Genomic DNA, 22,932 nt, shown 5'->3' on the forward strand with positions numbered 1-22,932 from the left:
AAAATTAGGTGTTCCAACTATTAGATTTCTTCTCTTCCCTCCCCTGTCTTCAAGGCTAAAAAGACTAAGAACACAAACTATACTGGACCAATTAAATATCAGCAAGTTTAAAGAGACAAATTACTTGCCCTCAAGGATTATTTTGGTTTCTCATTTTTTAAAATGTGTTTTATTTATTTAAAAAACACATTCTGCCCAGCTCTACTGAAACCTCAAACTATTTACCCTTAATGTGCCAACAGCATCCCAACCGAATAACCCTTTAAATTGTAAACACTGACTTTATTGCAGAGGTCTGTGGAAGAGCAAGCTTTGTACCTGTACGAAGGAGAGTGATTTATTCCCGCTGTGAAGCAGGTTTCTAGAAGGAACTGAGTTGCAGCCAGGAAGGTGATTCTAAGATTCCCAAATGCTTCTGGCTGAGGACTTCAGATTTTATTTGAAACAGATTCTCAGAGTACCAAACACACCTTTATTCAAGTGGAAGTACAAAAGCACATTCCTAAACCAAATGCATACATGTGATTTTTACATTTTCTGCTATTTAGAGATTACTTAATCCTCTGTTTCATAATCACTGGAGGTGATTACCCGTGTTCTCTATCCATAGGGTATATATGGTCATAGACAGGAAAACGAAAACATGCATTTTTCATATGCTTTTACATTTAGATCATTCATTTAGGTCCCTACCGTGCCCTGATGAGATCCTATGCTTGCTGATGGCTAAGAGGTAAAATACTGTGGTAGAACTACCCTAGAGGTTATTAGCCATAAGAGGCTTACAGAGTAAGCAATGAATTTTTATATATTTGTTAAGGATCCCTAGAGAATATTTTAACATATGAATTATGAAAGCCTCAATCGCCGGAACGACGACTAGAATTTTAAATAACACTGTCTTATTCACAAAATATGTTGACGCTTAAGATGGAAAAATGCAATAGAATGCTTTGACATCATCTAAAGAATCATGAACTCTTGCTAGGTGTTATGACAGTGACACTGAACTCTGGAGCCAACATCTGTGCTCAGTTTCATCAATCAAAAAAAAATGTTATTTTATATGGCCTGTAGACTCTAGTAAAATACAAAAAATATGATGATGTGTAAACAATTAAAAACGGGTAATGAAAAACTGTAATGGTTAGATTTTACAGGCATATCTGCCATTCTTGAAATATACTATAAAGATATTACACAAGAACAGCAATATCTTTGATGGAAGGCAGCATTCCCTTACGAAGATCTCTGATTTTAGTATATGTTCTTTACGTTTTACCCTATCAAAAGCAGACTTGAGCATTCTGCTGGCCTTCAATGGACATATATAAAATAATTCTGAACTTAGACATGCAGAATAGGCGCTGAATATAGCTAGGCTACCACCAGTCTTGTTGGCTTCCTAAGGTCTTTTTCATCTCTTTTAGAAGGCTGTGAATGCTAACACAGCTAAGAATTTGGGTGTCACTTGAAAATGTTTAGCTGCCCGCCACAAACTCAGGGGAAACAGAATCCTTCATACTCATGGATGGACAGGGTGTGTAAATCCATTTCTTTTAAAGGAAGATAATTTGCATTAGGACAGAAGACACCAAAAAAGCAAGTAGGGGTGGCATACCTGCTGGTGTAAAGCTTAAAACTAGGAAACCATCATTGAAGGTGCTTAAGAGAATGGAGAAATCAACAGGAATCCAAATGTTACGGCTGGAAAGAAATAGGGTCCTCAGAAAACAGCAGGCCTAAGAGTCTGTTTTGGAGAGAACTTTGACTGAGAACAGTAGAAAAAGCTAAATGAGAAACCTTCCAGAAGTTGACATGTTTTAACATTGGTGTATCAATTTATCTTAGGGAAGCTGTGAACAATAAGAACCAACTTCAGGAAAAATAAAAATGTTTATAGGCCACATTAAAATAAAAATAGCTTAGGGGCTTCCCTGGTGGCACAGTGGTTGAGAGTCCGCCTGCCAATGCAGGGGATACGGGTTCGTGCCCCAGTCCGGGAAGATCCCACATGCCGCAGAGCGCCTGGGCCCATGAGCCATGGCTGCTGAGCCTGTGCGTCCGGAGCCTGTGCTCCACAACGGGAGAGGCCACAACAGTGAGAGGCCCGTGTACCACAAAAAAAAATAAAAATAAAAATAAAAATAGCTTAAATGAGTTCCATAAATAAAGCATACATACCTACTTATAACACCTATTAAATAAAAGAATGCCACGAGAAAACGGAACTGCATTCACCAAGTCACTCCTCTGACTAGATTCTTCTGCAATGAAAAAGACTGGGACTATATATTAACGATTTCATATGCAAATAATAATTTTCCCTTCAATATTTTGATGTTGAATAAAGCCTGAAATACGGTGCTAAATGTTTCCACTTGCATTATATCAAATTCCTGTCTGGTGTGGATATTCTGATGATGAAAAAAGACTTGAACTCCTAGACTTGTCATTTACTATATACCCAAATGACTTCTCTTGGGTATGAATTCTTTGCTGAATGAGGGTTGGCATATGGCTGAATCCTCCCACACATACACATTTATTACATTCATAGGTATTCGGCATGAAATGAATTTGATGCTCACCATGTAGTTTCTTTGACTGAAGGCTTTTTCACGTTTATAGGGTTTCTCTCTAGCGTGTATCCTTTTATGTCGACTAAGACTTGAATTCTGACTGAAAGATTTTTCACATTCTTTACATATGTAGAGTTTCTCTCTAGTATGAATTCTCTGATGTCTAGAAAGGGCTGAGCTCTGATGGAAGATATTCTCACATGCATCACATTTATAGAATTTTATTCCAGTATGAATTCTCCAATGGTGACTAAGGTATGAAAATAGCATGAAGCATCTACCACCTTCAATGTATTTGTAGGTTTTCTCATTGATATGGGTTCGCAGGTGTAAAGAGTTTAACACGGACTAATAGCTTTCCAACGTTCGTCACATTCAGAAGGCTTCTCTCTGGTGTGAATTCCCCAATGATGAATAAAGGTTGAGCTGGGACCAAATCCTTTACCACATTCAGGACACACATGAACTGGTGTGAACTCTCAGATGCTGAATGAGGCCTGAACTTGACTAAATGTCTCCCCACATTCATTACATTCACAAGGTTTCTCTTTGGTATGAATTCCTTGATGGTGGACGAGGTGTGCTCTCTGACTGAGGTTCTTTTCCCATACATCACAATCAAAGGCTTTTTCTCTGGTGAGGACTTCCTGTTGCAGGACAAGATCTGAGCTATGGTTGAAATTATCCTGATAATCATTACACTCATAGGATTTCTCTTTCCTATGAATTTTGTGATGCTGAATAAGGCATGAGGTTTGACTGAAAGCTTTTCCACATTCATTACATTCATGTGGTTTCTCTCCTGTGTGAATTCTTTGATGCTGAATAAGATGGGAATTCAATCTGAAGTCTTTTCCACATTCATTACATGTATAGGGCTTTTCTCTGAGACGAATTCCTTGATGCTTAATAAAGGTCAACCCACATTCGTTGTATTCATAGGACTTCTCTTCACAATGGACCTTCTGATGTTCAGCTAAGTGTGAGGTATGACAGAAGTCACTGCCACACACAGTACACTTACAAGGCATCTCTCTGTGAACTCTCTGATGTTGAGTGAGGTGTACACTACGACTGAAGACTCTTTCACAACTGCTACATTTATAAGATTTTGCTCTAGTGTGAATCCTCTTATGCTGAATTATGTCTGAGCTCTGACTACAGGATTTGTCAGACGCCTCACAGGATTTATCAGATGCTTCACATTTATAGGGTTTTTCTCTAGTGTGTATTCTTTTATGTCGACTAAGACTTGAACTCTGACTGAAAGATTTTTCACATTCTTTACATTTGTAGGGTTTCTCCCTAGTATGAATTCTCTGATGTCTAGAAAGGGCTGAGCTCTGATGGAAGATTTTCTCACATGCATCACATTTATAGGATTTCTCAGTGGCAGGAATGCTCTCCCATTTATTAAGGTGGGAGAGTTCCATTAAACTTTCCTTATACTCATTACTCTGAAAATCCTGTGTTAGATTTATTTGCTCATGTTTACCAGCTGAATTCTGGTTGAGGCTCATGTCATACTTATCAATGTCATCAACATTCTGTATTCTAAGAACTCTCTGATCTGCATCAAGAGTTGAGTCCAGACTGAAGCTTTTTTCAGGTTCATTACATTCACTGTTCTTCTCACTGGTGAAGGTTTTCTTACTGATTGTTATTTGCCTAAACTCTCTCTCCAGGAAGAGAAATTTCCTTAAGATTTCCTGAAGCCTTTCTAATCTGTCCTCAGTCTTATACACTTCTCTAGTCTCAGGAACTTGGGCAATATCCTTTTTGAGTCTTCCTACTCTCACTTTGTATGAATGTACTTCTTCTGGAATTTTCTGCTTAGGAATCAACAGCTTGTTTTCTTCTCTGGTCTCTCCATCTGATTCAATATATAAATAGAAAATGCAAATGTAATCTGTACCCTGTGCTTAGAAAAACAAAACTTAGAGAAGAGAAAACTAAATAATCTACAATCTACCAGGGTAAGAGAAGTTTATTTACTCTGAAACACAGGAACAAAATCTCAACAGCAGATGCAAGGGCATGAATAGGAGCAGTGAGGTAGGATCCAAGTGGTCCAAGGTGTGGGAGAAATAGAGGGCAGGTTCAGCAGAGTAAGAAGATAACCAATTAAGGTGTTTCAATGGAGATAACAGGGAACTAGTTCAACAGAATCATAGATAAGCAACTTGAATAGGGACCTAGTACAACTTATGGATAAGGGACAAAGTAAGAGTTCATCAAAACTGAACGGAAAAGGAAAGAGCTCTCCGTTCTGGGATACAGACAGAGCTCTTCATTGACTGCCAAAGCAACTACAGCTTGGCTCAACAACTAGACTTTACTTCCCTACTAATTTATCTGATTGATTCTGCCTTACTCACCTGAGCAGTCATCTCTTAAGACTTCTCTATTCTTAGTTTCCAGATCAAAGACCTGTAGATCTTGTTCCAGCTGGGAGATCCCATCAGGCTTGTAAATTGGAAATCCTGCTCACAGAGAAGGAAATGGGATGTGGCAATTTATCCCCAGATACTACACCAGCCACTTTTTCTCTTAATAATGGCTAATGGAGAAAGAAAGTAAATTCTTAGAAGACATTAGGAAGGCCTGGAGAGTGAGAAGGCCAAAGACCTTCTACAAGGAGTTCATATTTGTGCTCTAGAAAGAGGTATGCTAAGGGGCAAGTTGATGACTTTTGGGAGCATAAGTATTCATTTACACACACTCAGGGAATGTGGCGTGAGTGTGTACCTGTCTTCACAGAAATTATCATTATCACTCCTCATCTGTTGCCTACAGATTACTCTTTGTATTAGACCTGGCCTACAAGTATTAGACCTGGTCAAAATGGAGGTCATCAAAATATAACTCTCCTGGACTGGAGAAAGGTGAATTCTCAAGCACCTGTTGTGCGGTGAGCTGAACTGTAGCAATAGAATCAGTGAAGGCTGAAAAAATATTCCAAGGACCAATCTCAAGAAACAATTCATTTAAGGGCACATGAGGAAACAAATAATATGACACATCCTTACCCCTTAGGAGCTTATACTCTTGTTTATTCAACAAACATTTATGGAGTGCCTCCTATATGCAAAGTATGTAGGAGATAAAGAGCCCAAGCAGATAAGGTCCATCCCCTCAAGGACCTTACACTCTAACTGCAGAGACAGATATAAATAACTTACACTAATATGATACAGTGAGGAAGATGCAATAAAAGTGCATTTTCACACAAAATGGTCTTTCTCTGGCTTGCATAATGGACTGCTAGGATCTCATCTCTTTTATTTTTTTATTTTATTTTTTTTTATCTCATCTCTTTTAAAGCAAAAGCAAGAGGCAGTCTGCTTCTGAGGTGGGGCAGAACTATTACAGTATCAAAGGGGCAGTTTTTACACGTATTCAGCCCATAAAGCTTCTAGTAGCACACATACAAGGTCTAGCTCAAGCCCCTCATCTCCAAAAGCCTTTCTCTGCACTTACTGAATGTCTACAAACTGTATTATGTGTTCTTCTTATCCTGACATGTCTCTATATAATGAAGTTTACAGATTTTTTTAAATTGTTTTCAGGTATTATCATCCCTACCTGATTTATAAACTCTTTGATAGCAGGGACCATGTACCTTGTATCTTGCACTTCTTTTCATTCATTTATTTAAAAGCTACTCATTGAGTGCCAATTTTGTGCCCAAGTGTCAACAGATAATCAATGTTTTAAAAAGGGCTCTGGGCCTGAAAAGTATGATAAACCAATAGTTGTCCTATGGGATTCCACATGACAGCTTAAGAGCAGGGAGATCAGAACAGATATAAAAAAGGCATTTACTGTGTTTCTGAATTCCTGTTGGGCATAGAGTCAATTCTCTTTTTGGACACATTTTAGTTAAGGTCCTCCATGTCAAATGAAATAGTTTTGCAAGTTTAAAAAAAGTTAGTATGACATGACACAGCAACTACTCTGCTCAGAATTCTGATAACATAATTCGCAACTTTTGACAGATATTTATTAAGGTGTTTCTAGGTATTTGAAAATTGAAATTAATTTTGGTTACTCTATATCTACACTTAAATCACTTACACACAACAAAAAAGATCATCTTCTTGTTGGATTAGGGGTTTGATTTTAGACACATGTTTAAGGTAATGTAGGAAGGTATAGAGAATGCCTAGCAGGCAGTTAGAGATACAAGACTGCAGTTTAGAAGAGAGAAAGGGATTCAAGATGCAGACTTAAAGTCACTTGTATTATCAATATATTAAGCTAAGATTCACTAAACATTTGGTAGGTGCAAAGTACCACACCAAGAGCTTTATAAGCTTTTACTCACTTAATACTCACCATACCTTCATGAGATAGGAATTATTACTGTACCAATTTTACAAATGGGAAAACTAAGATTCAGAGAGGTTAAGAACGTTGCCCAAGGTCATGATAACTGGTGAAGCTGGGGCTCAAACAGACAGTCTTATTTCAGAAACCGGCTTTTAAATAATCTACTAGTAAAAAATAATGATTGTGAATGAAATCCATCCCTTCCTCTAAATATGTACAGAAAGAGAACAGAAGACCAACATAGTGACAATGGAGCAAAAGGTGAAAATAATAAAAAGAACAGAGAAACAGTAATTAGAACAATACACGGAGAGACAGGATCCAACAGATTTAGAATCATGACGTTTAATTAAAAGGGACCTGAGAGAACATTTAATGTCAAAGGAATGAAAATCTCTTCGTAATAGGCACAGCCTGAGCAACATTCAATCTGAGAAAATTCCATTATGAACAAACAATTTGAACACTCTCCTGAAATCTTTGTCTGTATTAAGAAATCTGGTCCATAGCTCCCACTTGCTGCCCCTTCGGAAAGAACATGTGCTGGTAAGTAACCAGCACAAGCCAGGTGCTTACGCACATAACCTGATTTAAGCCTTGACACAACCCAGGAAGCAGACATTATTTTTTGTTTTATAGATGGAAATGTCATTATAATCGGTTTAAATATCTGCTCAGTCACAGATGGTAAATGGAACCCACAGTTAACATTCTTTCCAATCTATACTAAGGGTCACAGAAAGCATTAAAGCAGGTTTTCTCACCACTGGCCTGAATGCCTTTTTCCTAGATTTAAGTCAAAAATCTACGCTTTCAAAATATGCATTTTTCCTATCGAAATTTTTCCTATCTAAAATTAATTTTTTATTAAAACATTTTGATTTTTAAAATTGAAACCTTGACAGTTTTCTAATTAGATTTATTTTTAACTTAATCTGATCTTTAAAAATAACATTTAAAATTTACCTCATTGTTTGTTGCCTATACCAGTGCTGTGCTAAGATTTTAGCCATCTAAAAGCTGCATGCTTTTCTTCCTGGTCCTTAATAAACACACAAATAAAATCTCTCCTTAGCTATATTGTTCCTGTGTAGATACCTATTATAATGGAATGTATCCTCTAACAATTTTACTTTTTCTTGAATGCATGCCCTTTCTGCTCCCAAACTGTATAACCTCATGCCTGTCTGTCCATTTTAAATTACCATCATAGTACAGAGCCATAAAAATATAAAAAAACACTATATGTGGTTGGACTAACTGTCCTAAGGCACAAAACAGTGAAAAAGCGTGGGCTTCAGAGTCAGATCAGAGTCCATAGCCTAGCTTTGTCCCTGGATGGATCACTTAACTCCTCTTAGCCTCGGGTATAAAACAGAATAATACCTGCTCACAGGGTTATGGTAAGGATTAAATGAGATATGTTAAGTAGTAGTGAACAACTGTGGTAGTGAAAGACATTCTATACAAAATCATTTTTGCCCTCACGACATCAACTTCAAAAAGCAAGGGGTATGTGCCAAACATTCCTGATTTATCAGCTCACTCACCATCCAGTAGAGTTCTGGGAAGCAGCTTTCTAATGCTGTCACCTAACAGGGCACCTGCCACACTGCCCCATGTGAATTGTAATCCAAGCTTTTTTCCCAGTCTTATTAATCTCCAGCACTAAGTCACAGACGACTTCCCTTTGGGTATGACCCCCAAGCCAGTAATTCACTCACTGGCAACAGTATATGCTTCTTTTTAGATGTGGTAATGAAAATTTTTACCTACTTTTTTATTCTTTTACTCTGTTCATACTCTGTATATTTATTATTGTGTAGTGGAAGCACTTAACCAAAAGACCAAAGTTCTGATATCTGTGACAAATACAACTCAGAGCTACTATCATGGGAAAAAGGTATGAACTGGAAAACAGGGTTGCTAAATCAGAGACTGAATTATAAAGTCCTTATTTTACAACACAAAACATTAAGCTAAGTTAACTAAGTGTATAAACTTCAATTTCAAGTGGAGTTTGCTGAACCCCCAAATATGAAAATTACTTCCTAAAGATTGTAAAAAATAATTACTAAGGAGAGGCTGCTGACTTGGTCACAAAAACAAGTTGAGTAGGAGGGCTTCTTTTACGTAATTGTGCCCAGCATGTGTGACTGTGCATACGTGTCCTGTGTATGTGCAGAGATGACAGAGGAAATGGGATAAAATTCAGTCTAACAGTATGCTGTGCTGTTAGGCTGATTGAACTACTAAGAAGTTTCTTTACTCCAAAAAGTAGACAGGTTAACTGTTGGAAATTATGTAATTATTAGATATTAACAGTAATTTACAATTACATATCACTTTACAATTTACAAGTTGTTGAATATACATTCAATTTGACAGCCTGAAGGAAAGACAGCCTTTCCATTCCATTGAGGAAAGGCTAAGGAACACTTGACCAGGAAAGGTCATATAAACGCATCAATCTGTACAGCCCCACAAAGAATAAACGGGACAAAGGCAGGACCCTGGAGGGGGCCACAGGGATTTAAAGGAAGCAAAAGACTAGAACGTTAGAAAGGCCCAGGGGTCTCAGGAGATTTAGGCAACAGAAGGGGCAGGTCATGTTCACTACAGAAAAGGAGGGGCACACAGTGTATGTTCCACAGTCTAAAATAACATGAAAAGATCATAACCGAAGAGCTGGAGTCGAACTTTGTGGTTTCTGAGAACACAAGTCGATGACCACCAACCATGGCTTCTGATTGAGCTCAGAATTCAGGGTTCAAAATTCTGGTTGCAACGGAGGGCTTCCTTGGCCCTTTGAAATTTATCAAAGGTCATCTGAGGAGCTGCAATTTTACATAGTGGTGGCATCCTGAGAAGCATCTACTCCATCAATCAAGTGTAATATCTCATAACCGTGGAAAAGGAGTTTCCGAGCGGGGACGAGCACTATCGATGGGAAGCCGATACCTGGGCCATCTCTTGGAGATTCCTGCTGAAAGGACTGCAAGTGTTTCTCCAGAGAAAGCACTTGCCTGGGTATGACTCAGGGCCGGGCAGGAATTCACACTATGAATCCGGGTGGTGGGAAGGCGGAGAAGTATGCCTACGAAGATCAAAGAGCCAGGAATGGAAAACATACTAAAAACCTTCCCAGTGGGCAGGCTGCCTCCCCACAGATAAGAAGACCTCTTTAATCCTGAGTGTAATCAAGGAGACAAAACAACACCCTGGATGCCACCAGCACAGGCAAAGCAAAAAAGAGTTAAAAAAAAAAAAAAAGAGAGAGAGAGGGAGAGAAAGAGAAAAGAAAAAGTATGATTAAGTACATACATACATAACAAAGAAGAGCAGCAGAGACAGGCAAAAAAAGAAAGAGGAGCAATGCTCACACCGAGGGGGATGCCGACAACTCCCACGGATCCTTCTCTACAACACCACAGGTTGTCTAATCTCAGCTGCCAACTGCACCATCCAAATGACAAAGGAGAGACTCGGTCTAAGTCTGAGACTTCTGCAGCTCGGGTGAGGTTACGCAGCATTACCTTCTGGGTGACTCACTGAAATGTACTCGCAGTGAGTCATGCCTTGAAATCAAGTCTCTCAAATTCTGCCTACTTGCAGATGAATTTAGGGATCTTAAGAGGTGAGGGATTATTCAACAAAGACGTTAGCCTATCTTAAAAAAAAAAAGGCATTTCTTCTTCTGAGAAAAATGGGAAACTCTCAGATACAGGGGCACTGAATTACCAGGTAGGAAAGTGTCTGGTTGTGGGTTGGGAGGCCCTAGAGTCTCTCTCATAAAAAAGGAAAAGATAGGGAAAGTGAGAACTTGCAAAGCACCAGCAAGTTTCCCTTTTCCAACAGGGAACAGATGCCCCACAAAAGCAAGAAACATTAACTGAGGTTAAGGAGTAGAATGTCTCCTCCTGAAACCCCCGAAGGAAACCCACTCCCAGAGGAGACGACCTTAAAGAAGGAGGAATCGGAGGTTCTACGACCAGGGATCTGAGCCACACTCAGAGACCTCACACCTACTCAAAAACAAGGAAGTAAAGAAATCCTAAGCGGTAAACTGAATAATAAGAAAGGCAATCCTTACCCAGTGAGACCAGGTTCCCATAATTCTCTAACATCACTTCTCTGTAGAGAGCCCTCTGAACAGGGTCCAGGCATCCCCATTCCTCTCGAGTAAGGTGCACAGCCACATCCTCGAATGTCACAAACTCCTGAAATAACACAGCCTGGCTGCTCTGGGGAAGGAGGCCACCACAGCATCATGGCCAGAGAATGAAGGAGATGATACAGAGGGTCTGCAGGGTGCATTTATGGTGGAAAGGAGGGAGAACAGAGTAGAATCTAGGGAATAGGTTCCACAACCCTTTAACATCTAATAAGCGCCCATGACAGCACCAAGGATAAAGGAAGTGTTTGCTGGTGGTATTGGGGAGATGGAAAGGTGGTTTCTGTGAAGTCCAGGTCTCTGAGGATGATCAGCACCCAACCTGGGGTCTGCTATTAAAAAAAAAAAAATTCAGGAAAGGTTTATGGATGGGATGAGGAAAGGACCACACTCAATCAGCAGCAATAGTCCCTGAGGAAAAGCAGAGGGTTCCTCAGCTCACCTGGTACCTGGCTGTTAGGAGCGCAGCTGCCTGGTCTCCTGGGCTTCCCTCGTGGGGAAGAGCAGGCACCTGGGGGACAGGTGGAGCTGAGGGAGGAGAAAGGAGCCAAGAGTGAGAGCAGCCCTTCCCCAGGGCTCCCTCACGCAAGAGAGAGTCAGTGGGACCCTTACTCACATCAACATTACGGTAAAACCAACGAACGTTTATCGGGTATTGACCATGTTCTGCACCTTCTCAGCACCTGCATGCCCTCCTTACACATGCTTAGACCCGTGATACAGGATTTTATTATGAAATCTCATATTGTACATTATTCCATGACATGACATACCTCTAACAGAAGGGTAAGCACTGTTACCTGTTTTGCAAATGGGCAAAGCAAAGCATAAAGATTTGCAGTGGCTCATCCAGAGCCACAGTTATTTAGTAGACTTTTGACCCTCTCCCAGACACTGTTCTGTAAACTTCATTAAGCCTTTCTTTTGAGACTGGGCACTGTCTCTGCAACCAGTGTGTAAGGCCCTCTAGAATAAGGAGTGGTCATCTGTTTCCTCATACTCCTTTCCACACTCTCACAATGCTCCACAGCACTCTACGCACCATGGCACTCAGCTGGTGTTCCTGACACACAAGTTATTTCAGGCACTGCAGTCGGCACAAGTGATCTCATACAAACTTCATACAAGACAAAGGCAGTACAAGAGAGATCAACCTTTCTCTATAATACATAAAAATGTTATTTTGTGGTCAACATGTGATATGTATACATTGTTATTTTACGGTCAATATGTGATATGTATACATTGGGCTCAACCAAGGAATTAGATGGTTGTTTTCTTGATCAAAATTAGATTAGTCACGAACACTGCAGTTGCAACAGAATGGCAGCTGGCAAAGCACAAAAGGTCAAGGAGGGAAGAAACTAAGTTAAGGGAACAGGGGGAGGGACAGGCCCTAAATCTAAGAGGAAGTGAAAGCAAGGCACGGGCGGTAAGGTGCGGCAAAAGCAGCATTTCTTAGAAATTATTCTGAATGTGGTAACTGCGATGAAGTGAAAGTTGCATGAAGGAGAAACAGCCAGAGCAGACTGAGCGAAGACCACTCGGCCTATTAAAGGACAGGCTGACCTCAACAGAGGGGCCGAGATCAGGACTGGACTGAGTTGCGTCTGTGCCTCCCCTTCAAGATCTCCCTCTAGGGAGCAATCTCTCATTGAAATCCCTGGCCTCTCTCATACCAGGCCCAGGAGCCCCTCTGCACTCCCATTCTCCTGGATGGAAGTGGTCTCTCTGCCTTACCCCCAGTGAGTCCCTGTTCCATGTCGGTGTCCTGCACGAACTGAGGCTCTGGGGACAGACCCTCAGAGTGGGTCTCCAAAGGCTGAAACTGGACCCTTGGAGATCCTGCTGCTTCCTGGGCCGATATTTCCTCCATCCCTGTTCTGGAGGACGATGACCATCACTGCAGGGTGAGATTAGGAGAAATTATTGTAACAAGTTAAAACAACCCATCATTTTACATTCTCAGGACTTAGCAAAGTATCTTGCACACTGTAGACACAATGAAAATAGTTAATGATGATTAACCACCTAAAATAAACAGCAGGAAGAAAAATGGACATTATTCACGTTCAGATATTTAAGAACCAAGTCATATGGTCCAAGTATGCAGTTTATTTGAACTCCACTAATCCAGAATTTGTGGAATTTTTTTTAATCAAGGAAACACAATTTAAGAGCCTAAAATTTTCTGTGTAAATTGAAAATACTTGACATTTACAAACTTCTTTCAAGGTTCAGGTATGCACCCAGAGAAACACACTAGTTCCGATACTCGTAATTTTTTAACAGCAGGCCCCTACGAATTTTTTGGTAAACACTGTCAGCCCCCTCTGAATTACTGAATGGCCTCAACTGATAACCAAGTTCCACTCTGGGGGGTCAGACCCTTCGATAACTCCGACTAGGTGGCAAGGCCCTTCCCACAATCCTGACAGTAAGCCAGGGAAGGGCTGCGACTCTAACAGGTCTGACAGGTCTGGTTGTCCTTCACACCCAAGGACGCGGCAGCGCTCCGTCCCCTTTCCACGCCCTCAGAAAGGGCCCTCGCGCCCGGCCCTCAGAAGGCCTCGCCCGGCGCTGCCCTCCTCCCACTTCCCTGCTAGGTCAATACACGGTCCCAAAAGGGCGAAGCGGGCCCCAGAAACCCAGCTCACAGCAGGGCACGGTCACCGGGTCCTGACGGCGGGGCCCTCCGTCCGCGGGGTGTCGGGGCGAACCCTGACTGAAGAGACACGGGCCCTCGCACCCCGGCCCCGCGCGCCCCTGGGGACGGGAACCGCAGTCAGCCGGGGACGAGAGACTCCTCCTCCCCGGGAGGCTAAACAAGGACCCAACCCACCGCGACCCCAGAACGCCTTCCGGGGACTCACCAAGCGGAGGGGCGGGCCGCTCGGCCGTCCGGTAGCGGACACCCTGGCTCACGGGGCCACCACAGCCTTTCGGGGGTCGCTCTAGGCTGCTCGGAGGCCGGCGCTTCTCTGTGGTACTTCCGGAGGCGGAGTCCGATGGCTGGGGGCAGGGCGGGCCCCGGATGAGGGCCCCGGATGCGGGACCCGGATAAGCGGGTGTCAGTCGCTAAGCCTTGTTTGTGAGGCTTTTCCATCCACGTCCTTCTGCCGGTCTCACCTTCCCTGCTGACCCCCGCTGGCCGCTCTGTAGCCAGTACATCGGTAGTGACCGCGACAGCCCCGGACTTGGGAAGGCGGCCCCGCTCTCCCTTCCCTGGCTGCAGCCAACCTTCGAGACTCCCCACGGGGTGGTGGCTCTTCCGCGGGGGTGCGTGTCGGGGGTGAGGACGAAATGTCCAACCTAGTGGTCCGACCTCCATGAGTCAGCCGTTCGGGAACTAGCACAGGGGTACAAAATACGCTGATTACAGCCAGGGTTGAAGGCGCTTCGGTTATATGAGAACCTCAGAAAATCATAGGATCGAAACATAATACGGTTCTTGGGGGAAGGTGGGGGCATTGAGCAAGTTGGAGTGGAAGAGAGACTGGGAAAGAGCTGTGTTCCTGGTGGAAAGACGGGACTCTGCAGAAGGAGGGATGGGTAAAGCACGGTGCACGTGGACAGGCAGGCCCAGGGCTAGCACAGAAGCCCCTAGGGCATTAGGACCTCCTGCATCCTTAGAGAATGTGATGTCTTGTGGTGGGACTAGGTCCGCCAGGGACTGGCAAGTCGACTAAAGAATCAAAACAGTGATTGGAAGGGACTTTAGGTACTACTCCTTTGTTTAAGCTCACAAATCAGATATTTACCCTTTAATGATATTTGACATTTACAGTTAAATATAAGAAAAATCAAGTGTGACATTCTCCGTGCTTTTTCAAATTACATAAGCCTCTGGGAGATTCTGATATGCCTTCCCTTTCTCTCCTTGAGTATCTCATGAACCTACAGCAACTTCCTACTATGACACAATCTCTCTAGTCTATAGTATCTCTGTCACAATGGAGTCAGCATCACGGATAGGAAATGCACTGCTTAAAAAAAAAAAAATGCACTGCTTGGTCAATTGCTTGTTGGACAGCTCCAGTTAGAAAGGTTTTTTTTGTGTTGAACAGAACTATACCTCCTGGTGATGTCCATTGTTCCTGTTGCAATCCCTGGGACAACAGATGACACATTACTTCCTGCTTGTCATTAACAACTTGTTATGAACCAGGTTCGTTTGCCCAATGGGCAGCAAGCCAAACACTGAGAGACTGAGGTTTGCAGCAGAGTTTATTAACACGGAAGCCAAGTGAGGAGGTAGGAGAACAAGTCTCAGATCCACCTCCCTGAAGGTGAGGGACTTGAGATTTTTATTGGATAAAGAAGCAGGTTGGTCTTAAGTGTGGGGTAAGGTGATAGGAGGTTGGGGAAAGGTGAGGTAATCAGTGTTCTGCAAAGGCATATCTGAGTTACAGGCTTCTTAATGGGATGCATGTTCAAAAATGCAGGCACTTAGCATGATCTGAGCTTCGAGTTTTTGGCCCTCTGATGTCAAAAGTTCATTCGTCAGACACCTGCACAGGCTGAGTTTTAGGATCAGTGGTCCCAACCAGTCTTAGCCAGCTTGAACTGGACAAGAGCTGACTCCAAGTTTCTGAAAAACAGCTTTAGTCCCTGTTACTGTAGCCACTCATATGACAGAGGTGTTATCTATAGGGGTAGTTGAGGAATCTCGTGGTATATTATCTAGGCTACATGAAGCTTGGAGGGTGTGTAACTTGAAAAAGATAATTTAAGCGAGCTTGTTCAGTGAAGGCAGAGGGTTTTTTATTTTATTTTATTATTATTTTTTTTTTTTGCGGTACGCAGGCCTCTCACTGTTGTGGCCTCTCCCGTTGCAGAGCACAGGCTCCGGATGCACAGCCTCAGCGGCCATGGCTTACGGGCCCAGCCGCTCCGCAGCATGTGGGATCTTCCCGGACCGGGGCACGAACCCGCGTCCCCTGCATCGGCAGGCGGACTCTCAACCACTGCGCCACCAGGGAAGCCCAGCAGAGGGTTTTTTAAACAAGTTGTTCCTTTACCTGCTGTTCTGTAAAACAAGCTCAAGAATTGGGCACCATTTCAAGCTCTTCTAATGTTCTAGGATAGCTATAAGTTTGAGGTTCTTTCCTGAGTTGCCCCACAGGTTGTAGCTCTCAGCAGAGTGTTGCATTTCTACAGCAGAGGTGAGCAAACTATGACAGTGGTGCATCTGTGTCTAAGTTTTGCCCGACTCGGGCAGTTTTCTCCAGCGAGAGGTCCTCAGGAGGCACCCATTTAAGAGTCCATGTCCCACCAATAGGCACCAATCCCTAACAAAGGATGGTAAGAAACAGTAGCTACTGTTTTGCTCTTGAGCACAATTTTCTTTCAACCGTTATTCAGATGATGCAGGTGGAAACAACAAACTCACAAAATCTATGATTTTTAACTTAAACTATATTGCTTTAAAGAAAATGTAGGAGCCACTATTCCCAAGGGATTGAACACTTCACTACTCCTTCCCACATGCCCACCATTGCACTAGGCATGGATAGATACAAAAGAAGGGAACTATCACACCAGAATCGATACATGCTCTGAATATGGGTTTGTCTTCCCTGACTGCTTTGCCTCCATCTGCACCGTCATCTGAGGGCTTATAGGATGCCTTATCCACTGGATATACCTTAAACCAAAGAACCCATTTTATAGTCAAGGAGGTGTGACAATGAGCTTGTAACCACAGAATTCACAGCGTTTACTCATCAGCCAGAAACAACTAGCACGATGGAACTGTGGAATGGCACGTTGAAGACTTAGCTAAATTGCTGATACAAGATACAGCACCTTGTGAAGCTGGGGAGCTGTCCTCCAAGATACAGTATATGCATTGAACCAATAACATATATATGGTATTGTGTCTCCAACAGAAAGACTACATGGATACAGGAACCAAGGAGTCAAAAGAGGAGTGGCCCCTATTAACCATCATAACCAGCAACCTATGTGTGGAATTTGTGCTTCCTGTCTCCCCAGTCTAGAGTCTGTTGGGTATGATCCTGATTCTCAAGAAGAGCATTTCTTCTAGGAGATACCTTGAGTGTTCCACTAAACTGGAAACTGAAAATGCCACCAGGCCACTTCAGTTCCTTGTGCCATTATATCAGCAGGCAAAGAATGGAGTTATTACAAAGGCTTCCTACAGTCCCTTTGACACACAATACATAAATACAAAAACATACCCAGCTGGCTGCACTCAACAACCTACCTTCCTGGATCCTTTAGGCGCTTTAAAGTACGAACAGGGGTGGGAGGATAGGGGAGAAGGCAGATTTAGGCAAAGAAGAAAAATACAACGTACAACAATGTAATGGCTCTTAGAGATGACTTGCAACACTGGAAGGAAATAGGAGGAAGAATCTGGAGGCAGAAGTTCTGGGAATATGTCTTCAAGGAGGACCATAGGTCAGGGAGCCAGCCAGTGATAGAGGAGCAAAAACCTACTCAAGTGGATTACTGAAGAGTCACAGGGAAGTAGAAGGAGGAAACAATGGCAACCACAGCAAGGTCAAACCTCACTGGGAATGGAACATTACTTAGGGCTTGGAAGATTATTCAGAATATCACTTAGTCATTTGTAGCCTCCGTAGTAGGTGGCTGTTCCTTTTGGGCTTTCCATTTTTGCCCTCAAATTTGTCTTGGAACTTAAGAGCCATGTCACAATCATTCAAGGTCTCTTTTACTGTTTTATAAAAAGTGAAGTAATAGCAAATGCTGTAATTACTGTGATAACATTTTGATAGCAAAAATGCCTCAAATTCGAATTACTATAGTAATTTCATTACTATCACACTCAAAACTCCCTGGAAACATTAGCCAAGCTCAGAATCTTGTAACTATCTAGTATTGGAAAGAATATCTGTTGCCTATTGAACAAATATTTGAAAATACTGTCGACTGAAAAAAAAAAGCACAACCTAAAGGTTGAGAATTATGTTTTATTAGGCAGACAAAATTGAGGACTTAAGCTGGGAAGACAGCCTCTCAGCTCTAAGGGGCTGCTCCAAAGAGGTAAGGGAGAAGCCAGGATATGTAGGAGTTTTGCAGCAAAAACCTGGTAGCCAGAACATCAAAAGATTACCTTAATTAAAGAAAACCAGACATTTCAAGTTAATGATTTTAGAGCTTTTCTATATATGGGAAGATGCAAGAGACTGGGCTCACTGAAATCATTCCTTTGACATGCACCTCAGCTGTCTGGGGCCGGTACCCTGCTCTTCTCCATCCTGAATCCCCTCAGGGTACACAGTTGGGGGCGGCTGCAGTGACTGCTGGCTTGAAGCCGCAGTTTACTGGTATGGCAGGCAACATTTTTCCTCCCCAGGTCCGTTCAAGTGGCAATACGCAATCAGGGTCCCCGGAGAAGCAACCACTTTGGTTTCGTGAAACCATCCATCCTTGACTTCACTTTGCTCTACTGTCTACATTTTTGTTTCAGTTCCTCTGCCACAGACACACAATCACCTTATTGTTTGATAATAACTAGAATTATTACGATTACTGCCATCAATAAGAAAAAGTAGGAGAATTGTATAAGTATCTGAGCCGGAGGGTACCGAGGGAAAAACTTAACCCCCGACCCACGAGTTGGGGAACAAGAACCAAAGACCTCCCGCTTTCTTAGAGAGAATACCTTGTAAGCAGATCAATGAAACCTCCTTACTACTTGCTGGAGAAATAGGTTGGTTACATAGTGTAATGGGAGACGTAGGTAACTTACCCACGGACACATTATTTACTTATGTATTTTAAACCTGTGCTGCTATAGTATTCCTCCCATCTTACTCAGATGCTTCATAAGTAACCTGACAGTTGCAGTAGAGTAGCATCTCTTAATTTCTAAATGACATGCCCTTCCAAGTATTGAAATACCCGGCCTATAATGAATTTGTTGAACTTTCTCCAAATGGGCAAAAAATGTTGACATTGCATTCATTCAAACAAATGTTTTTTAAAATATCTCCTGGTTGCAACGAACTATGTCATGTGACTTAAGGGCCACAAAGTAAAAGACAGTCTTTATTCTTGAGGAGTAGTCTAGTTGAAATATGGCATGAAAGCATTAAAAATTAAATTTCAGGGTAAGAACTATCAAAATATTGCATACCAAACTGGAGACAGCCAGTGAGCTTAAGGTCAAGTGATGATTGAGTGCTGGAATCATTCAAGAAATGCAAATATAAAACCCAGTCTTTCTACTGCTACTTGCCTAGAACATGAGCAGGAAAACACTCCAGAAGGGCCTGTCCATGTCCTGACCTCAGCCCCGTATCTTGAGTTTCACTCCCTTGGAGTCACTTCATTTTGATTCATACTGCCAGTGGTAGGGAAGGCCTCTAGGAATGTGTTATTCCCCATACCCCACCTTTAAATCTTTGATGAGATGTCAAAAACCAAGATTCCTTTTCCTTGATCTTAAAATACCTAAGAAAGAATGAGATTTTCAGACAATATATCACTAAAAATGAAGGGAAATGAGCAAAGAAAATAAAATAGTTGGAAGATGAAAATAAGAATGGCAACACAAATGATGACAGAATATAAATGCTATAAGGTGGCTATCAGGAAAGCTTAAATGGGTTTCAGTGTTTTTAAAAAATAAATACAAGTTTTCATTGTTTTCCCCTGTGCCCCAATGGGTGGTCTTGTACACCGTACTTTGGTGATCACTTTTTAAGAGTATCTAGATGGCAGTGTAGCAGCATAGTTAGGACCCTGGACTTCAGACTTGGGTTTGAGTACTGGATCCACTACACTATGTTGTTAGACACATTATTTAATCTTTCTCAGCTTTTAAAATAGGAATAATAATTGTGTGCTTCATTAGGCTTCCATGAGACTTAAATGAGCTGTGTATGTAATGTACCGAATCTGCCTGGTACACAGCTAACATGAATGGCAGTTACTCCGCATTTACTGTGTCACATCATTGGATTTAGTGACTTGTCTTCATGGATGAGGTGTAAGCAGCATAGCAACACTGTGTTAACCTTTTAATACTGCTATTAAATTTTTCTACCCTGCAGGACAGCAAAAACTGATCTCATAAAACATCTAGGACAAAAAGGAAAGTCCTGCAGACAGACCCTGTTTGGATCAAGTGAGCCAGTTCTTTGAACCTGAACAATGACTGCTGAATCAGGCAATGCTACAGATTTGTCTCCCCAGGCTACCCAGGAGATGGAAGGCGCAGTGATAGTGAAAGCGGAGGAGGAAGAGGAAGAAGATGAGGAAGACCGTTTTCAAACAGAAAGAAATAGCCTAGAGTTATCACCCCAATTTCTTAGTCGTTCCACAACTATGAATGAGAGAGCCTTAATATCATCATATTTAGTGGTGTATCGAGTGGCAAAAGAAAAAATGGCTCACACAGCTGCTGAAAAAATTATTCTCCCAGCATGTATGGATATGGTACGTACCATCTTTGATGATAAATCAGCTGATAAATTAAGAACTATACCTCTTAGTGATAATACAATATCTCGTCGAATCTGTACTATTGCAAAACATTTAGAAGCAATGCTTATGACACGGCTACAGTCTGGTATAGATTTTGCAAGCCAACTTGATGAGAGCACTGATATTGCAAGTTGTCCCACACTCTTGGTATATGTCAGGTATGTGTGGCAAGATGATTTTATAGAAGATCTGTTGTGTTGTTTAAATTTAAATTCACATATAACTGGATTAGATTGATTCACTGAATTAGAAAAGTGCATTGTTGGTCAACATAAATTAAGCTGGAAAAATTGTAAAGGAATTTCAAGTGATGGAGCAGCAAATATGACTGGGAAACATAGCAGTTATTGAAAAATTGTTAGAAGCCACCCATAACAACTGTCTTTGGAATCATTGTTTTATTCACCGAGAAGCTTTGGTATCCAAAGAAATTCCACCGAGCCTAATGGAGGTATTGAAACATGCAGTGAAAATTGTTAATTTTATTAAAGGAAGCTCATCGAATAGCCGACTTCTTGAAATATTGTGTCAGAGATTGGAGTGAACCATACCCACTTATTGTTTCATACAGAAGTTCGTTGGTTGTCTCAAGGAAAAGTATTGAGCAGAGTATACGAACTCAGGAATGAGATTTACATTTTTCTCATTGAAAAGCAATCGCATTTGGCAAATATTTTTGAAGATGACATTTGGGTAACAAAATTGGCGTATTTAAGTGACATTTTTGGCATTTAAAATGAATTAAATTCGAAGCTACAAGGGAAAAACAATGATATATTTCAATATCTTGAACACGTTCAAGGATTCCAAAAGGCATTATTGTTATGGCAGGTAAGACTTAAAAGTAATCGCCCCAGCTACTACATGTTCCCAACGCTGTTGCAACACATTGAAGAGAACGTTATTCATGAAGACTGCTTAAGAGAAATAAAATTAGAGATATTAGTACATCTCACTTCTTTGTCTCAAATCTTCAATCGTTACTTTCCAGAAGAGAAATTTGCATTGTTAAAGGAAGCTGTTTGGATGAAAGATCCATTTGCTTATCAAACCCCAGAATCAATAATTGAGTTACACTTGGTGCCTGAAGAAGAGAATGAATTACTGCAGCTCAGTTCGTCATTCACACTGAGGAATTATTATAGGACATTAAGTTTATCAGCACTTTGGATTAAGATTAAAGATGAATTTCCACTGCTAAGTAGAAAGAGTATATCGCTATTATTACCATTCACATCTACCTATTTGTGTGAACTAGGATTTTCGCTCTTGACACGATTAAAAACAAAGAAAAGAAATCAGCTCAACAGTGCACCTGACATGCGTGTTGCCTTATCTTCATGTGTGCCTGACTGGAACGAACTCATGAACAGACAAGCACACCCATCACATTAAGTACAATCGTTACGAAATTTTGTTTTTGTACGTTCTTAGGCACTTTTTGTATATTGTATTTAAATATTAATAAAATTATGGTTGGGATTTACTAGGTTTCATTTTCTTGTATAGTAAGTATTGTCTCGTGAAACTTGTTTGTTACATGAATATGTGTGTATGTGTATGCAGAGTAATGATGTAAAATATATTTCTATGAATTGCTGTCAATTTGGGAAAATGGTGCTCTTAACACTCCTAGTTTTATACTCAAATCTGTCGCCTTGTCCACTGCTGCTGCCTTGCTTCTTTCAGGCAGAGCCCCATTCAGATTCAGTTTCTCGCCACTTATGTGCCTATGTGCTCTTCCTTGTCTGTTTGTTTTGTTTTGTTTGTTTTTTGCCACACCACATAGCTTGGGGGATCTTAGTTCCCCGACCAGGGATCGAACCCAGGCCCCCTGCAGTGGAAGCATGGAGTCCTAACCATGGGACCACCAGTGAATTTCTGTCTGTTCTAATTCCAGGAAGTGAATCTTCATGCTGATCATGGTCTAACACCATCCTTGTCCCTGGGTTTATTTATGCATAGGCACATGTTATAATTCTAGCGAAGGATATATGTAGGGCAGTCTGTCAGGATATCTTTGTGAAGGTTTCCCTTGCTCTCAAGAAAGGACACAAGAGAAGCTAGTGACGATAGTGCTATAGTTTTTGTATCTCCCCAAATCCCTCCTAAAAAACACGCAGAGCATCATATGATCCTGCAATCCCACTCCTGGGCATGTATCTGGAGAAAACTCTAATTAAAAAATATACGTGTACCCCAATGTTCACAGCAGCACTATTTACAATAGCCAAGACATGGAAGCAACCCAGTGTCCATCGACAGATGAATGGATAAAGAAGGTGTGGTAGTTACAGTCACTGGAATGATTACCCATAAAAAAGAATGAAATTATGCCATTTGCAGCAACATGGAGGGACCTAG

General features: G+C 41.6%; 2 protein-coding genes and 1 long non-coding RNA gene across 8 annotated transcripts in view; 1 reads left to right on the plus strand and 2 right to left on the minus strand.

Annotated features, from left to right (window-relative positions):
• Nucleotides 1–12,965, minus strand: part of TMEM225B (transmembrane protein 225B) — a 44,589-nt gene extending 31,624 nt beyond the window's left edge. The window contains exon 1 of the mRNA XM_049699295.1: nucleotides 12,829–12,965. The gene's annotated coding sequence lies outside the window, so the exon portion shown is untranslated. The remainder of the gene's footprint in view (nucleotides 1–12,828) is intronic.
• ZNF655 (zinc finger protein 655) lies at nucleotides 450–12,964 on the minus strand. 4 transcript variants are annotated; one of them, XM_012532657.3, is made up of 4 exons: nucleotides 12,829–12,964; nucleotides 11,531–11,616; nucleotides 11,008–11,134; nucleotides 9,201–10,011 (listed from the first exon to the last, which is right to left on the minus strand). In XM_012532657.3, exons 1-4 carry the CDS (start codon nucleotides 12,962–12,964, stop codon nucleotides 9,815–9,817), a joined length of 546 nt encoding a protein of 181 aa, XP_012388111.1. In that variant the 3' UTR covers nucleotides 9,201–9,814. The 4 variants fall into 4 exon arrangements, with proteins under 4 accessions (XP_004268952.2, XP_033282415.1, XP_012388111.1 ...); XM_004268904.4 differs by lacking the exons at nucleotides 9,201–10,011; nucleotides 11,008–11,134; nucleotides 11,531–11,616 and adding exons at nucleotides 450–4,455; nucleotides 4,961–5,065; XM_033426524.2 differs by lacking the exons at nucleotides 9,201–10,011; nucleotides 11,008–11,134; nucleotides 11,531–11,616 and adding an exon at nucleotides 450–4,455.
• Nucleotides 12,966–14,230: 1,265 nt separating the features above from the next.
• LOC117200949 (uncharacterized) lies at nucleotides 14,231–22,173 on the plus strand. 3 transcript variants are annotated; one of them, XR_007472160.1, is made up of 3 exons: nucleotides 14,231–14,367; nucleotides 15,156–17,100; nucleotides 20,136–22,173. It is a non-coding gene; the product is annotated as an uncharacterized LOC117200949 (long non-coding RNA). The 3 variants fall into 3 exon arrangements; XR_007472161.1 differs by lacking the exon at nucleotides 14,231–14,367 and having other exon boundaries at nucleotides 14,549–15,256; nucleotides 15,927–17,100; XR_004482787.2 differs by lacking the exon at nucleotides 14,231–14,367 and having other exon boundaries at nucleotides 14,549–17,100.
• The last annotated feature ends 759 nt before the right edge of the window (nucleotides 22,174–22,932 follow it).

The sequence above is a fragment of the Orcinus orca genome, chromosome 16 (assembly GCF_937001465.1).
Source record: "Orcinus orca chromosome 16, mOrcOrc1.1, whole genome shotgun sequence".
In the NCBI taxonomy this organism is placed as follows: domain Eukaryota; kingdom Metazoa; phylum Chordata; class Mammalia; order Artiodactyla; family Delphinidae; genus Orcinus; species Orcinus orca.

Excerpts from the sequence above, each read along its gene's own strand:
- ZNF655 (XM_004268904.4), bottom strand. The coding sequence starts at position 12,964 with ATGGAGGAAATATCGGCCCAGGAAGCAGCAGGATCTCCAAGGGTCCAG. Across the intron at positions 5,066-12,828 it reads GGAACAGGGACTCACTGGGG|GATTTCCAATTTACAAGCCT; the intron begins GTAAGGCAGAGA and ends CTCTGTGAGCAG. Across the intron at positions 4,456-4,960 it reads CTTAAGAGATGACTGCTCAG|ATGGAGAGACCAGAGAAGAA; the intron begins GTGAGTAAGGCA and ends ATATTGAATCAG.